Here is an 18,148-nt window from a genome sequence, read left to right on the forward strand (position 1 = left end):
CATCAACCGTCTTGGTTGCAAACAACTCCAAAGCCTTATCTTGTGACCCGGCCACCGTCTCCTTGTAAACGGACCAACGTTGCTCGGAGTTGATACGTATTGTCTTCCAACGGGTGTGCATTCCAAACCCCACATTATGCCTTCCCTCTAGCTCAACACCATCATTTGGCTCATTCCAATTCAACTCAACCCTCACTTGTGCTACCACCTCCGCAAAGCTAGGGCTAAGGTCAAACACCAAGTCAACCTCTTCCGGGTCCGGCTCTATGTTTCCCTTCAAGTAAGCATCCTTGTCCACATGATGAACATGAACAATTCTTTCCATCCCCCTAGCATAATGGGAACAACTCATACACACATGTGTTCATTAGTTACCATAATCAACATAATCTACCCATACAAACTAGCACACTACCATTTCTCCTACTTCAACAACCCTAACATCCAACCAAATCCATCTCCACCCTCAAATCAACCAAATCCACATCTAGGGTTTCACATGTATATTCACCCAAATACACAAAATCAATGGATGAAAAGAAGGGGAACGGAGGAGATTACCTCAAGGAACGAGTTGGGAACGATCTCCACGGACAGATCTGATGATTTGGTGGTGGATTTGGTGGGGGGGAGAGGGGGGGAGAGGGGGGAGAGAGAGAGCCGGCCGCCTCCTGTGAGAGAAGAAGACCAGAGGGAGGAGAAAGAAACTGGGTCGGGCTGGGCGGGCGCGCGCGGCCAAACTTAAGTGGATGTGTGGCGCCCTTGCCACGGGCGCCACACTTTCAAAGTGTGGCGCCGGCGAGAGCGGCGCCACACGGCCTGCCACGTCGGATCGGCTCACCAGCTCAGCATCGACGGGCCACGTCGGATGGGTTTGTGGCGCCGGCAGCACGGGCGCCACATGGGCATGTGTGGTGCCCATGAGAGGGGCGCCACACAAAAGGGTTAGATGAGTGAAATAGTTTCGCCGGAGGGTCAGTCTGTGCTTTTCTTTCACTTTTAGGTTATTTTTGTGCAAATCGCCTCCAGGCGAGGCGCGAACGCGGGGCCACGTGTCGTTCTGCGGTGAAAGTTGGTCTTTATCTAGTAGTAGCCCACAGGACCTGATGCATGTGACAGTAATGGTGGGCTGAAGGTGATACGACCGTTCGGCCACGGGCCGGGGAAAGCCGTCCGTATCGTGTCTATGCATTCCCAAACCCATGTCACGGATATATTTTTTTTGGTTCATTTGAGATAGCTTACCAAGCCTCGGATTCCCTGTCCAAATTTGGGCCTGGAATTTTTGGTGGTTTGCTGCTGGCCCCAAAGCTTGTTGCAAGAATCAGCGCCTCTCCAAATTGACACAGCATGCCCAAAACCCGCGTTTTGGTGCTCAAACGGCTCCCTGAGGTCAGACCGAACACCAGTACCTAGTTAAATTAAACTGCAAGATTATACAGTGGGCCGCAGCCTTTGGAGTTGCAGCAGTGTTGTGACATTTTTTTAGATAAACAGTATACGACATTAGTTGCGAGTCTGAGAATCAGGGATCAATGTAATGATATGAGCTCACTGTGATGCACCCAAAAGTTGGGCCGAAATTTCCTTTCCAACCCTGGCTATTCGATACTCAACTTACAGGATGATATACGTTATGCTCCATCCATGATCCATGTAGCTACTTCGTAGACTTCTGTGGCTTGAAAATATTGTCTTTGTAGTATTTCAGTTCCGCGATGCTTTCTTTAATATCATCCATTGCCCTGTGAGTTTTTCCTTTTCTAGGAGTTTGTTTCCTTTCTGTGAGAGTTAAAATGAAAAGAAACAAGGTCAGGTATCAGACGTTTTTGTACAGTTGGTCTACATGACCAAAGATCTCAGCGTTAAAAAAGTTCCTGGGTATTAAACTCAAGGTCAAGAAGATAAGGTGTTAGCAGAAGATAAATTAACAATGAGCCGGCAATGACCTTGCTCAAATGCGCTAGAAGTGCTCGAATCTCGGTAATATCATAGGATGCAACTTCTTATTCCTGTGTATCTATACCTAATAATAAAAGCAAAAGAGCTTCTTGTTGGTCCATTTTTTATACCCCTAAAGTTGAGGCAAATTACCTGTACTGCCACCGGTAAGTTACCTACCGCTTCGGCCCCGCACGACCAAAAAAAAATTCGATCTTTCTATATCTAATAATAAAAGCAAAAGAGCTTCTTGTTGGTCCGTTTTTTATTACCCCTAAAGTTGAGGCAAATTACCTGTACTGCCACCGGTAAGTTACCTACCGCTTCGGCTCCGCACGACCAAAAAAAAATTCAATCTTTCCGAACTCAAATCCTCCCAGGACGAGATCGGGATCTCAAATCCCCTTTCCCCACGAAAATTTGCTGTTATATAGATCCTCTTCTCTGCTAGCGATTCCCACAGAGATCTTTGCTGATGCTCGGTATTTTAAGGTCCGCCCAGAAAACTAGCAGAGGCCCGGCCAGGCGAATAGTGGCGGCACAGCCATGCGAACGCTGTTCCCGTAGGCAGTGGTAGGAGGAAGGCAGGGCGCCGGATCTATGGAACTGCGTTTGAGAGTCTCGATTTGAAGCTTTTCCTAGCAGTACAAATCTTCTTCGGGGATGCAATGATTGGTCGCGTGCTGCAAGGATTGATGACGCCGCTCGCTTCCCCTGTAATGTCTTCTTCCTGGCGCGTATTCTACTTGGGTAAATCCACACCGCGGGATAATTCATTTTTTAATCGAATTTGTTATTGATAAATGTAAAATTGCGAGTGACTTGTGTATAATTTAACTACCCGGCGGGTGGGCACGGGTATGGGTAGAAGTTTATACCCATCGACTATACGGGTATGAGTATGGTATTGCTCTACCCTACCCATTGCCATCCTTGGCCATGAGTATGAAAGGTAGAAGGAGGTTATAGTGCTCACGATGTAGACACGGGCGATCATGCGTCCAGAAAGCGGATCGTGGCTTGCTTTTTCTCGTACCATGAGCGATGGTCGGCATCCATGTTGCTCAAGTCGGCGAGCATGATCCTGATCTCCTCCTCTTAACACTTGGCCTCGGCGTCAAGCCTTTACACCTCTATGGCCTCTTTGGTGAGGTTGATGTACATGGAAGCTGAGGCCTCCTTCTCCAACCATTTCTTCTTGTCCCGCTTGGCCATGGCGTTTTGAGAGGCGGCCAGCATCTTCTCCAATCTCTCGCTCAAGGCAAGGGCTATGCTTCGCGGGCGAGATCGGCCTTGGTGGATTTTTGCCCCCTAGGACAAGATGGAAGCGCATTCTGGCCAGAGGCATCATCTTCGTCATCAACGAGGACCGTAGCCATGCCATTCTTGAGGGCTTCCCTGTAGGCCATATAGCTTATTTTCCACTTGGGAGACTCCTTCAACCAGTTCCAATAATGAAGCATGTGGAAGCCCTCCTTTCATTTGGCCTTGAGAAACCGAGGCACCTCCAAATACATTTTTTTAGGATTTGACAAGATATATGTATTGATGTAACTTGATGTAACGATGTTGCTGCCCTTACCACTGCAGTAACGCATGTGCCGCTCTCCGGGTGGAGAAGAACATGCTCGATCGCGGCGCATAACTTGTTACTCTTGCTTGATGTAGGCCCATCTTTTTTGATGAATTCCTCATTGCGATTGTTGATGATGTAATATTGGCTAACCTTGCGCCAATATGCTTGGCCTCTTTGCTAGGTTCCATTTTCTGCGTATTGGCTAACGGCGAGCCAAGAGACGCAGAGCACTTCGTCCTCTTTGTCTGTTAAGCCTGAGGTCCTATGGCTCTCTCCTTCTTCTTGCCAATGCCGACACCGGCGATGTTTGCATTAAAAGGATCGGTACGCGGCCTCCATCGATGTTGGCATTGAAGTCCACACAAGCCCGAAAGGAGAAGCAGCCCACGTTGATCTCAGGTGCATAGAAGGCCACAACACTGCCTCCAATGCACACGCACAGGACGCGGAATCGTTAGAAAAAGGCCGATCATCGCGAAGGGAAAGCAACTCACTCCGCACGTGACAAGTGGTGCGCTATGGTGCCAAAAAATTCATGAAAAGTGGTCTCCATGCTCGCACGTGTCGCAAGGGGAAGCAACGTGGGGATGAGGAAGGAGAGAGAAGACATGGGAAGGCGGAGTTGTCGCACATTTTCCATTTTTTTTTTCTAGATTCGCTTTTTCAAAATAAATCTCTCGAGAATCGTAAGTCCAAATTACAAACCAGTTCCACTTTTCAGATCCTCGCATCAAGATCTTCAAAACTAGATCACATGTTGATAGGTTTCGGGATACTTATTTTTCGTACTTCCAATACTAGTATCATTGTACTCGTGGTGTATCTAATTGTACTCATGTTTCAACTGGTAAGTACTTCTATTTTAGTGTATTTGGTGCAATGTTTCCATTTACTCCGTAAATATACTCGCTCAACTGTACATGTACTTAGTCGTGTGCGCGACTGTACCAGCTCGTGTGCGCGACTGTACCAGCTCGTGTGCGTGACTGTATTTGTACTCGTCCGTGTGTTTAACAGTATGTTATGCGCAACTGTACTAACCATGGTGCCCGTTCGGGGCAAGTATGCAGACGAGGCGCGAACGCGGGGCCACGTGTCGTTCTGCGGTGAAAGTTGGTCTTTATCTAGTAGTAGCCCACAGGACCTGATGCATGTGACAGTAATGGTGGGCTGAAGGTGATACGACCGTTCGGCCACGGGCCGGGGAAAGCCGTCCGTATCGTGTCTATGCATTCCCAAACCCATGTCACGGATTTTTTTTTTTTGGTTCATTTGAGATAGCTTACCAAGCCTCGGATTCCCTGTCCAAATTTGGGCCTGGAATTTTTGGTGGTTTGCTGCTGGCCCCAAAGCTTGTTGCAAGAATCAGCGCCTCTCCAAATTGACACAGCATTGTGAAGGAAACTGGGAATGAACCGTGGCGCTTAACTATAATATATGGAGAGGCCCAAGTGGCCGAGCGGTTTAAAACTTGGGACCTAATGAAATTCATTCGCTCTTCATCACCTTACCCTTGGGTTTGTGTGGGGGATTTTAATGAAGTACTGCACCAACATGAGCATAGTGGGGTGCAGGAGAGGAGTCATGCGCAGATTGCGGGCTTCAGAGACGCAGTTGATGTCTGCGGGTAACGAGACCTTGGTTTCGAAGGAGTAAAGTGGACGTTCGAGAAGAAAATTGCTGGTGGATCCTACTGTCAGGTACGGTTGGATCGAGCTTTGGCGACAGTAGATTGGTGTGATCGGTTTCCCATGGCAAGGGTGCGTCACCTTACGGCAGCTACGTCTGATCATAATCCTATACTCTTGACATGGAAGGATGTGCAAGTTGGCCAGCGTAGGCAGGGAGGCTCCAGGCTTTTCCGCTATGAAGTTATGTGGGAGAGGCATGAGGATTTTGATTCAATGCTGAGGAATTGTTGGACTCAGCAGGGGAAAGCAATGACGCTGATTGACCTTCAGCGGAAGATTGAGAATGTGACCGGCTCTCTTCGAGTTGGGGAAATAATACGTTTGGAAATGTCCGCAAAGAGATATTCACGCTGCGGGATGAACTCAAGCGCATGCGAGAAGAACCGGGGCGGGTTGGCCCCTCCCAAGCGGAGCAGAAAACCGTGGAACGGCTGACCGAACTTGATCATCGTGAGGAGGTCATGTGGCGGCAGCGATCGCGGGTTCAGTGGCTAGCAGAGGGCGATAAGAACACTCGTTTCTTTCACTTGAGAGCGAGCCAGAGAAAGCGGAGAAATAAAATTTGCCAGCTCCGTAGGGCGGACGGAGAGATGACGGATGACCCTTCAGCAATGGCGAGTGCTACTAATGAGTTTTATCGTGATTTATACAGGTCTGAAGGAGTTGAGGAGATGAATGCAGTGCTAGATACTGTGCCCGCCCGGGTAACAGGGGAGATGAACGAGGCACTCATCGGCCCAATCACTAGCCGAGAAGTAAGAGATGCACTGTTTCAGATGTTCCCGACCAAGGCGCCGGGGCCGGATGGGTTGCCCGCCCATTTTTTCCAGCGTCATTGGAGTCTGTGTGGAGAGGAGATCACAAATATTGTGCTAAGGGTGCTGCGTGGCGAGGATGATCCAGCCACTTTTAATAAGACAATTTTGGTCCTGATTCCGAAGGTTGCCAATCCGGAGGAGCTAGGCCAATTCCGCCCAATCAGTCTTTGTAATGTTATATATAAGATTGCATCGAAGGTCCTTGCTAATAGACTGAAACAGGTACTACCGTCGATTATCTCGGATGAGCAATCAGCCTTTGTACCGGGGAGGCTCATAACAGATAATATAATTACAGCATATGAGTGTTTGCATTTCATGAAGAGGAATAAGGCGGTGAAACACCGTTTTTGTGCACTCAAGCTGGATATGAGGAAGGCGTATGACCGTGTTGAGTGGGACTATCTACGAGCTATCATGATAAAGTTGGGTTTCCACTCTAGATGGGTCGATATGGTGATGCGAATGGTGACTACTGTATCATTCTCAGTGTTGTTTAATGGAGAGAGGCTGGAAGAATTCAAGCCTTCGCGTGGTATCCGTCAGGGGGATCCGATCTCACCTTATTTGTTTTTGTTGGCAGCAGAGGGCCTGTCGTGCCTGTTAAAATCAAGAAGTGAATCATCGAGCTTACAAGGTTTAATGGTGGCTCCCACTGCCCCGGCAGTGAATCACCTACTCTTTGCAGATGATAGCCTGCTGTTCATCAAGGGCAATGGGGAGAGTGCACGTGATGCTCGGGACACGTTGGATGCATACTGTCGAGCCTCGGGGCAAAGAATTAATTTGGACAAATCATCCATCTTCTTTAGCAAGCGGTTTCCGCAGGGGATCAAGGAGGAGCTGAAGGTAATACTAGATGTTCAGAATGAATCCTTGAGTGAAAAGTACTTGGGTATGCCCTCTCAGGTGGGTCGGTCTTGTAATGGGGCTTTTAAGTTCTTGAAGGATCGCATTTGGAAGAGGATCCAAGGCTGGATGGAGCAATGTCTGTCTGCAGGGGGTAAAGATGTTCTTATAAAATCAGTGATTCAGGCAATTCCAATTTTCTCAATGGCATGTTTCAAGCTACCACAGGGACTCTGTCAGCATATCAACTCGTTGATCAGAAATTTTTGGTGGGGAAGTAAGGATGGCAAGAGGAAGATGTGTTGGGTAGCCTGGGAAGAAATGACGAAGCCCAAGCATCTCGGGGTTTGGGCTTTAGGGATATTGAGCTGTTCAATCTCGCGCTTCTAGCTCGTCAGGGGTGGCGAATCTTGCAGAACCCAGACACGTTAAGTGCGAGAATTTTGAAAGCAGTGTATTTTCCTTCTACAGATTTTTTGTCGGCTGATCTGGGCTCTCATCCGTCCAAGGTCTGGCGCTCGATAGTGGAGGGAAGAGATTTTCTGGCCCAGGGCCTGATACGACGTATCGGTACTGGTACAAGCACTAATGCCTGGGATGACAACTGGATCCCAAGGGATTGTTCGTTACGTCCAATTGCTTGTAAGGTGACAAATCCACCGTTAAGGGTGAGTGATTTTATTGATCAGTGTACAAGGCAATGGAACATGGAGAAACTGGAGGAGTGTTTTATTCCTATGGACGTGGAAGCAATACGGGAGATACCGATTTGTTCGCGTGTAGTGCCGGATTTCTGGGCATGGCACTATGAGAAGAATGGGCTGTTCTCGGTAAGGTCTGCATACCGGATGATGGTGTCCACGCGTGAGCGTCGGGTGGCGTGGGTAGACGAGATCGCAGCTCACTCTGATCAGCAAGGGAAGGATAATAGTTGGACGAAGCTATGGCACATTCCAGTTCCTTCTAAGCTGAAGATTTTCTTATGGCGTTTGGCTAAACATTCCCTGCCAACCTCGGACACTCTGCATCGGAGACATATTTCTCCGTCAAGTGCATGTGGACTCTGTGGCGCGGAAGACTCCTGGCGCCATTCTCTGCTAGATTGTACGATGTCAAGATGTGTATGGGCATTGGCGGATGAGGAGACTACGGAACATATGAGCCAAGTCCAGGAGCCAGAAGCTCGGAGATGGCTTTTCACGATGTTTGACACAGTACCTCACGTGCAACTAGTTCGGCTTTGTGTTACGGCCTGGGCGATATGGCATGCAAGGCGTAAGGCAATTCATGAGGGTATTTTCCAGAGCCCTTTGAGCACTCATCATTTTATTGAGAGTTTTCTGGCTGATTTGGAGCAATCAGGGAAATTGGTGAAAGCAGTATGTGGGGGGTGAAGAAGGCGGCAGCGTCGAAACCTAAACCAGCGGCTTGGATTCCCTCCGGATGGAGTGGTGAAAGTGAATGTGGATGCAGCAGTGGCGCGCAACAAGGACCATGGGGTTGCTGCAGCAGTGGCACGATCGGCGGCAGGACAATATCCGGGGTCGTCGGCGGTGCTTATAACAGGCATCTCGGACCCGGAGGTGTTGGAGGCGATAGCGGTTCGAGAGGGTCAGAACCTAGCGCTTGACATTGCAGCTCGGAAGATCAAGGTGGCTTCTGATTGTCTGTCAGTGGTTAAGGCATGGAGGGAGAAGAATTTGGGGCGGTACAGCCACATCTTACATGAAATATCATCTTCCTCGGTAGCTTTTTCTGATTTTTCTTTAGTTCATGAGAATAGAGTTTCAAATAATGAACCACATGTATTAGCCCGGTCTGTGTTGGGCTCTCCTGTAGGGAGGTACATGTGGCTTGGTGTGCCGCCAGAGGGCGTTCTGTATCCTAATTTTCCTGAATAAATAAAGGAAGGGAGGGTTGCTCAAAAAAAAAAAAAAAAATCCAAATTGACACAGCATGCCCAAAACCCGCGTTTTGGTGCTCAAACGGCTCCCTGAGGTCAGACCGAACACCAGTACCTAGTTAAATTAAACTGCAAGATTATACAGTAGGCCGCAGCCTTTGGAGTTGCAGCAGTGTTGTGACATTTTTTTTTAGATAAACAGTATACGACATTAGTTGCGAGTCTGAGAATCAGGGATCAATGTAATGATATGAGCTCACTGTGATGCACCCAAAAGTTGGGCCGAAATTTCCTTTCCAATCCTGGCTATTCGATACTCAACTTACAGGATGATATACGTTATGCTCCATCCATGATCCATTTAGCTACTTCGTAGATTTCTGTGGCTTGAAAATGTTGTCTTTGTAGTATTTCAGTTCCGCGATGCTTTCTTTAATATCATCCATTGCCCTGTGACTTTTTCCTTTTCTAGGAGTTTGTTTCCTTTCTGTGAGAGTAAAATGAAAAGAAACAATGTCGGGGTATCAGACGTTTTTGTACAATTGGTCTACATGACAAAAGATCTCAACGTTAAAAAAGTTCCTAGGTAGTATTAAACTCAAGGTCAAGAAGATAAGATAAAAACAGAAGATAAATTAACAATGAGCCAGCAATGACCTTGCTCAAATGCGCTAGAAGTGCTCGAATCTTGGTAATACCTAGGATGCAACTTCTTATTCCTGTGTATAAACTCTAAATGGAAAACTATACTGGCACTTAAATATATCAAGAATATCAAGGTTTTCTTTAACTACTCAAATTGAATATATCAAGAGAAATTATTTTAGTCTTCTCCAACAGGATTATAAATCACTTGAGGCAAGAAGACAATAATCCCAAGACTGAGACAAGTGCAAATAACAAATAGATTACTGGAATAAATTGACAGCAACACGAGGATGATAAAAGATACCAGCGTTCTACAAATATAGTTTACCTTTAGGGTACCACCGGATACACAAAGCCATTATAGTGCTCACATCAACAATCACATGAGAGAAGATGGCTGCAAGCTGTGGCATATACTTCTGCCAAGAAAAACTAGCAAATGTTGTTATCATCCACCAAGAGATTAAGAATACATAGTATTTAAAATGGAAACAAGATGTCCTCAGAATGGAAAAAAGGACACAATGTATGTGCAACGAAGAATAAAGAAATTATATTGCACAATGATATTTGCAGAAAACATGGATATCCGCCTAGCAAATTATTATTGAGCATTGTCCAAAATACGGCAGTTTGATATCATACCATCTTATTTATAGTTCAGAACTAAATTTATTATTGAGCTAACAAGCTGATCTGAAATGAGGCAAAGAAAAATACAGGAAAATTAACTGATTTTAATTTTGGAATCAACCGTGGCAGTTATCCATGCAATTTGAACAAGCCTGTTAACGAGTTTTTCTTATTTTTCATCCCAGAGGGCAGGGAACACATTTGCCTTCGCTGCGTTTGGATAAACCGAATCCAAAGAGAAATGACCAAATGGAACGTAGTGTTCAATCCTGAGATGGCTGACTTGTTTCGCTCTACTCAAGCAAAGAAGCAAAAGATTGAATACCGAAAGTTAGGACAGGAATACTAGTAACTGGAAATACAAGTCAGTACCAACTAAGTTTCATTTTGCTGAAACTTTTAACCCTGCTGGAGGACAACTATTTTCTAACAGTCACCAATCTTGGGTCCATGAAGAACTGACGATGATTGCTCAAAGGAAAACATCTATCTCTCCTACAAAGAGAAAATAAAAGAGAACGAAAATGTGCACATAATTTTCTACCGTGCTCCATGAATATGAGAGATGACAAAAATATCCAGCTATTAATATCATGTGTTGTAGTACCAAGATACAGAAAAGGGTAAATACCACTGGGAGGATGGCTGGGTGGAGTTGTATATAGGAGATAAGGAGGGACTAAGGATAAGGGAGACAAACTTGGGAGAGAATAACAGAACTGGTTGTGATACCTTAAGCCCATTGTATAGGTAACATTCAACCTTGCAAAAGGAAACTATCAATCGGAATCATTACCTAATCTACAGATCATGGCTTGAAGAGAAGGATTATCTCATCTCCCTAATCCTACCTGCAAGAAAGTTGCTATCTGTGTGCCAGTATACCAATCCAAGAGGGCATTCTTTACTGACCTTCAGAAATAGTAAATCCACGTAAACAGAATTCCCAGCTATTAATGGAGTGCCCGAACCTACATGCCTCATAAGGAAGTCTAACACCTGCAAATGAGCCAATATGAACTTTCATTAGAATCTTTGGTTATTTTACTTTATTAGCAAGGCATTCTTTTTTGTTTTACAGTAATCAATGAAAAAAACTGTGGCATATCATTCAAAGCTGTGTAAGGAAATGCTGTAGTCATGTTAGAGCCTTGGGACCGAAGGGCGTAGCCATGGCCCATAGCCTGGAGGTATCTGAGGGCCAATGAAGCTCTTCCAGGTACACGCCTTGCAGTGTTGAGGGGTAACAGAGGAGGAAGAGAAGAGCTTGGGGGGAAAGACTTAACTTTATTGATTGCTTGAATTTTCCCGTCCACACATCCTCTCTTATATTATGGAGAGTCCTACTTCTAATTCTCTCAAAAGGAAACATATACTACTACAATTTTGATTTCTTCCATAGGGAACCAATAATAGGACTCCTGGGCTAAGTGCCCTGCTTGGCCGTAACCTACCCTGCCACACATAATAATTAATGGTGGATCCCCCAATGTAATAATTAATCGGTGAAGCACAAGCGTTGTTCAGAGTTCAAAACTTAAAGAGACTGAGAAATGAGAACTACGAAAACATTCATGGATAAAACATCATGCTACAACACACACTTGCAAAACTTGGTGCAGCTTGAACAGTGATTAATAAGCTATTTAAATTAGACCAGTCTGTTTGTTATTTTTCATTTGCGCAGGACGTGTATGATCATATTTTTGCAAGCATACATGTTTGTATTTCATGCTGTCTATCAAAAATATATTACATTTTCACAATATTTAAAAGTGGGAAAATGCATTTTGAATATAGGATGAATTACCACCTGTGTAAAGTTGTATGCTTGCAAAAAAATGTTCAGCTGAGTTTTTCACCTTTTTTGCCTGAACTTAGGGTAATTTTTGGCCAGAAAAGGGTTTGGAATCGCAGGATTTGTACATTAAATATATGCAAGTGACATCTGACAGCTGCAGTGCTACAAGGTACAAGCATCACAATATGAGGGCGTGCACTGATTATTTTGTAAATAAACAATAGAGTGGCAATTGGCAATTCAGCATTTTACAGAAAAATATTTAATGATCAATTGTAACACGGCAAAATCAGTCACACTCCCCCAATCAGATTCCCTTCCTTTCCTCTTGTTTGACTGATAATCAAAAACATATATGCTGTATATGGATAATTGAGGAAAAACAACCTATAATGATCAGCTCAAATCATGTCAGAACTATTGGTTCTCATGATAATGCCTTAATGTAAGAAGGCAGGTGCGTAATGAGTCAAAAGAGCACATGAAAATGAATTTATGTAAACTGTAGAACTTAAGAAAAGCAAGGAAGAACTCAAAGAGTCCTAAAGTGGCTAAAAATTAAACTGCAGCAGATGGATAAATGAACCAGAATATGGAAGCAGTTTAGTTCTGCCATTTCATATCCATGTTTGCAGTCAGATTTTCAGAACAAATGTGATGGTAAGTATACAAATTAGACAACATACTTTCTTCTCTGCGTCACGCTCCGAAATCTCACTCTGCAGTACTCTCTCTGTCAATCCTAAATATTCAGGGGTCGTCAGATTTATATCCAGAGAAGAAAAACCCCATAAGAAATGTTCTTTGGAAAATGAAGACTAATTACCACTAGATGCATGATGGGTTTTGCACCATTCACCCATATTATCCAAGCAATCTTTGCTCTGACTTATAACCAAGTCGGGGCCCTGCAAAATAACAACAATCTTGAATGTCCCGATGAGATGATGACAGGAAAGTTATTCCACATTGAGATGGAAGCACTATGTGTGCTTATTGACACAATGAGGGAAAAACTATTGGTGTGCTGGCTCGGAAAGTCGGAAGGATGCTTTTTTCCATTGTAAAAACTCCTACAATATTCCACATGGATCATCAGCTCCCATTTTCAATATATACTTATTATATATGGGGCTGAGGAAAGGATGGGTTTGGATTTGTAACGGAAACATAAGGAGTACTGTCTAGATTGGCCACATGAAGATAACATACTCCGGTCCAAAATAATAGCCCAAAAATGGATGTATCTAGACATGTTTTAGTGTATAGATACATCCATTTTGAGGCAATTAATTTGAACCGGAGTAATATTAGATTTGTCGCCAAAAGTATTTTTCAAACTGCAGCAATTCATGGGTATTCTGGAATATTCCTTTAAGCATATCTGGTAATAAGAACAACGCGATATTGTATGTGATTTCAACAGCCACCTCTATTTGTTTTGTAAGTTTACCATCCGTTATAATGCAAGCTATCTCCAATATCCGATCTTTTGAAATATCCAAACCTACACAATCCAGTATGTGTGTGCCGTTAGTCATCATTGTATGCACAAGCTAAAGGTAACAAAAAAGGACAACAATCCAAAACTATATTTGATATATCTATCAATTGAAAAACTTGTAGAGAAAGAGATATAAAAAGATGAAGAAATTCATAGCAGTAGCAACTATCATCAGATCAGAGATCAAAGTACTTAGCTAACATCATTAACTTCCAGAATAAGAAACACCCTTCTATGTTTCAGACCAACTCAAGAAGTTGTTATGGGCATCCAAGACAAAAAATCAAATTGTAGTTTTGGTTAGTTGAATCCCAGATTATATTTCGGTTAACTAAAGCCGTGTGCAGCATATTAGAAATATGTTTGTTTCACCATTCTTAGGAAGTATTTTTACAAGTTCAACAAGATATTTCCCCTCACTGAACTATTTACTTGGTAAGTGAACATTTTACAAGTTCAATCATTCTGAGGAATAAAACTACACAAACTGTTAAGAATAAACAAGTATATGAAGGTGTGACGATGAAAATGAACATTAAAAAAGTTTCTATGTAATTTACCAGTCATTTCCAAGTCTATCCACACCAAAGGCATCCTGTAACCATCAGACGATGGCGCAACATCTCCTCCATTGCTGTTTACTACAGCTGTGTCATTTTGCACACTTTTATCTGAATGGTAAATACAGAGTAGAAATCAGAAAATTTATAAAATACAATTATGCTCCCATCAAATATAATGGTCTCTCATGTATCCATGTGTATCCTAAAGATTAAACTTAAGAGAAAGGGGAAAACCATATTGACCAGATTAAAAATCTGATCAGTATGCTGGTAAATTTGCTTGAGCGAAAATGACATAGTATACACATGTTGTCATCCACAATGTCCACACTCCACATGATATCAACATAACCAATAAATGTAATACATAAGTCATGTCTGCCACATGAAAGAAAATGGAACAGCTGATAACCGATATGTAGAACTGCCAGGTACTGGTATTTCCAGCATGTACTGAATATATGCAGGAACTTACTGATACAGAGTTATGCCAACAGCCCAACATAAGCTGCAGGGTCAACAAAAACATGATCTAGTGGTGCAATTATTGGGTCACCAGGCAGATGCTACTTCAAAGTCCAAACTAGCAACTTCTTTGCACAACTAAAATCTTATGTACAAGATTAGCTGCTATGCTAGCCATTTTGAGCAGAAAATTTCAATAGGTATGTGTGGTCTGATGTAGGTTTATGAAAACATATCTAAAAGCAATAACATTGTGAAGATAACAGTTAGGATAGAAAGCAGATCCAGTTTCTGCCAGTTCTATCAAAAAATTTAGCTGATTCTACAAAAATTCATTGAACGACTAGGGTATAAAAAGGGGCTCAACTATAACTGGTATAAACCATTTTCCTAATGAAGTTTGCAGACTAATTTATGTGATGCAGTGGAGATAATCTTATAGTGGCTAGTCATTTCAGATAAAAAATAAGGACAAGGACAAGAAGCGATGGTGTGGGTACCATAACTTGCATCTTAAAAGCCAAGTCCTGTTTACCGGATTGGGCGGGTTCTATAATCTAGGAATTTTTTAGGAGTTCTTCCTATGAAAAGTCATCCAGCATGCTAAATAAATCTGGATTGTAGTTCTATACCCTAAAGTACACCAGGATGTCTCTTGCAATAGCATCAGAAGGAGTGTCACCACGTACAGCTCTTCAGTCTTCATCAGCCACACCTAGTTACAGCTCTCTTCATCAGCCACATCTCTTCATGCTCGTCATTTAGATTTAAAATGCGCAGCCCCTTCCTGAGGTCTTACTCCAATTGTACAGCACCTGGCCCATGACCAAGTCATTGACACCCTCCTTGGTGTACATGTTAATCCTCGCTCTCTCTCTCTCTCTCTCTCAAGAAATTATGATGTTTTTCAGTGTTGGGGCCACTGTTGTTTATGGAAAACTACCAAAAGTAAACTTACAAAATCCTACAATAGTTCTAAGAAGATGGATCAACGTCAACAAAAAAAAATGACGCAGTCACATATTTCAATATAGTACTCGTATTAACTATAAAAGGTTTCTGATACTCTCATTTGTGGCAGGCAGCCGTATGTCAGCAAGAGAGAAGTTTTGAAAAAAGATAGTATTAACTAGCGGCAAGATGGTCATTCATGAAACAAAAAAAGTGAATAGAGCAATTACGCGAGAGCATATAAGGGTTAACACATAAGTTGTTAGGTCAGGGTTGTCAGATTTGGCAAATCCCACATTGTCGCCTTTTGTAGGGCAGTTTTATCCCTAATTTTATGATGAAAACAGATTGCCATTCACATTTGCAAGGGTTACATATGTGCACTTAGATGATGAGATAGATATTATAACATCGAACCACTTGACAGGCTTCTTGAGAAAATGAGCCACTGTTCAAAACATGATATAGACGACATAATAACTTAGTTTCTTCACGAGGCTCACCCTCACATAAGATAACATTAATCCAGTTTGTGCCAAGTTAGGCTGTCTACGTATTGAGTCTGCTGCCTAGCACCATGGTTTTTCAGTCGCTGTATAATCGCCGTATAGTCGCCGAGTTGTTTTCTCAAAATCACGGCGACTCGTGACTAAACAGCAACTTATGGTGACTATACAGCGACTTTCGTCGATTAATCACTGAGTCCCAGGGTTGGCGACTCAGTTTTGAGTCGTGACTCAAAAACCTTGCCTAGACAATACATGTCCTCTTTTTAAAATAGCCACTCTAGGAAATTGAACAGTCAGTGGCCATAAACCAGAATGTCGGCAGAGCCCAGGAAGATATTATCACATCATAAGGCAGTTTTGTTCTTGGCAATAGTAGCTAATATTAATTTGTTTCATACGAGTTAAAATGGGCCAGTGAAGAGCGACCCAGGCAAACTACTCAAACTGATAATGCAGGGATAATCATGAGTTAGGCAATAAATTCTCCATGCCAAAAAAGGAAAGAAAATCCATCTGGTGTAGTAATCCACTACTCTGGAGCTATATTCTAGGAGAAAAGGAGTACCAACCAGGTTTGCTGGCAGCAGTTTCTCCTATGCTGGTAGAAGATGTTGGGTTAACTTCTCTATCATCTTCTCCATCATCTTCACCCTCTAGATTAAGAAGCGAGAACATATTCGCAAGCTTACTCATTTTCCAATTTCCTCTTGTCTAGTATAATCCAAGCACCTATTCCTGTATCTACCAAGCACCCAACTTCTCGATTAAAATGAGCACACATTAGTACATCAAAAAACAAAAACACAATTCTCTCAAAATAAAATACAAGGACATTAACATAGATTCATTGCAGTCCAACCAAGTGGAGCTACTGGGCATGCAACAAAACATTTAACAAGATTGACGGAGAAATCTGACCATGCGTGGCTTGAACATTGCAATAACCTCGATATGGCTATAGTTTTGAGAGGAAATCGATCTTGTGCCCTTCTAATAGACTACCTTTACTGAGTGTATTAGGGCAGAGCTAGAGGATCGGTTTTTGGCTTTCTACCCCGCCTTGAAATGGATCACGAGGGGGTCCTGGACAGGTACTTTCGTATCCTAATAAATTTCTGACGCCCAATTCAAACTTCGATAGAAGAGTTATCAATTTATCATGTTCTAAAATTGACATCGTGTTGCTGATTTCTAGTGCCATTCAACAGACAAATCACCTCTTTACTGGCAATCCATACATTACAGAAGGTCGACTCAACTTCATAGTGCTCAGAGGAAAGGGGAACAGGTGCTGAAGCTGAATGGAAAGGGGCCAACCTTTGAACTAGCTCCCAGATGATCGCACTAGGAAGCCGCCGTTCCCTCGACTGAGGTCGCCGCCTCGGGTACCTCACCGCGCTGCACTGCCTCGAGGGTAGGCTCCGCTAGAGCTCGGCACGCCGCCGCCGTCTCGTTCCAGTGCTTCGACCGAGGGTTTGAGTCAGACGCTGGGTCGCTCTTTTTTTTTTTTGCGAAACACAGTACAATCAAAGACACTCACACATACGCGCACACACTCACCCCTATGAACGCACACACGCACACCCTACCCCTATGAGCACCTCCAAGAGACTGCGTTGAAGAACTGATCCGGCGGGTCTTGAGATTGACGAAGTCACCACAGGCGCCTCGCTGTCGACGGGAACGTCGCCTCCCACTGAAGAATATTCCGCCTTTATGAGACACCAAAGTGTCAAATCTAGGATTTGAACTCTGGTGGGTTGGGGATGCCACTGCCCTCCTAACCATCCAACCACAGGTTGGTTCTCACGCTGGGTCGCTCTTGTTAGGTCGAACCAGCGCTTACTCCCTGTTATCAAAATAAGTGGACGTTTAGCGAAAAGTCCTTTTGAATCATGGGTACCAGTGGTTTTATTGTATTAAAAAAATAAAAAATTATATTTATGTATTTCAAAAAATTATGTAATAAAATTCTAAAAGTAGCTAGTGATGTATTCCACTAACGTATAAAATCTTAATTATAAATGTTTTATTTTCTAAGCTACACAAAAATGACAAAAGGCTGATCTTTTTTTGGAGATTTGAATCACTATATTCAGATCCACATATATGTTAATTTTGTGCAGACCAAAATACATATTATTTTCAGTTGAAAATTTACACGTTTGGGGTACAATACTAACTACATCATGATTTATTTTCAGATTTTTCTGAAATTTTTATTTTTAAATTACTTTTCTGAAAAGGGATCATTGGTGCTTATGTGCACCAAATCTGCGACATTTAGCCTCAAACT

At 43.3% G+C, this 18,148-nt stretch overlaps 1 protein-coding gene across 4 annotated transcripts; it reads right to left on the bottom strand.

Moving 5' to 3' along the window:
• Nucleotides 1–1,555: 1,555 nt before the first annotated feature.
• On the bottom strand, nt 1,556–17,283 carry LOC124687187 (oligoribonuclease-like). Of its 4 annotated transcripts, none has more exons than XM_047221001.1 (9): nt 17,170–17,283; nt 16,422–16,587; nt 13,925–14,035; nt 13,291–13,367; nt 12,687–12,768; nt 12,547–12,602; nt 10,972–11,058; nt 9,755–9,845; nt 1,556–1,782 (listed from the first exon to the last, which is right to left on the bottom strand). In XM_047221001.1, the coding sequence occupies exons 2-9, from the start codon at nt 16,543–16,545 to the stop codon at nt 1,661–1,663; spliced, it is 750 nt and encodes a 249-aa protein (XP_047076957.1). In that variant the 5' UTR covers nt 16,546–16,587; nt 17,170–17,283; the 3' UTR covers nt 1,556–1,660. The 4 variants fall into 4 exon arrangements, with proteins under 4 accessions (XP_047076957.1, XP_047076955.1, XP_047076958.1 ...); XM_047220999.1 differs by having other exon boundaries at nt 16,422–16,593; XM_047221002.1 differs by having other exon boundaries at nt 16,422–16,608.
• Between the last annotated feature and the right edge of the window lie 865 nt (nt 17,284–18,148).

Source organism: Lolium rigidum, chromosome 2 (genome assembly GCF_022539505.1).
Source record: "Lolium rigidum isolate FL_2022 chromosome 2, APGP_CSIRO_Lrig_0.1, whole genome shotgun sequence".
Classification (NCBI taxonomy): domain Eukaryota; kingdom Viridiplantae; phylum Streptophyta; class Magnoliopsida; order Poales; family Poaceae; genus Lolium; species Lolium rigidum.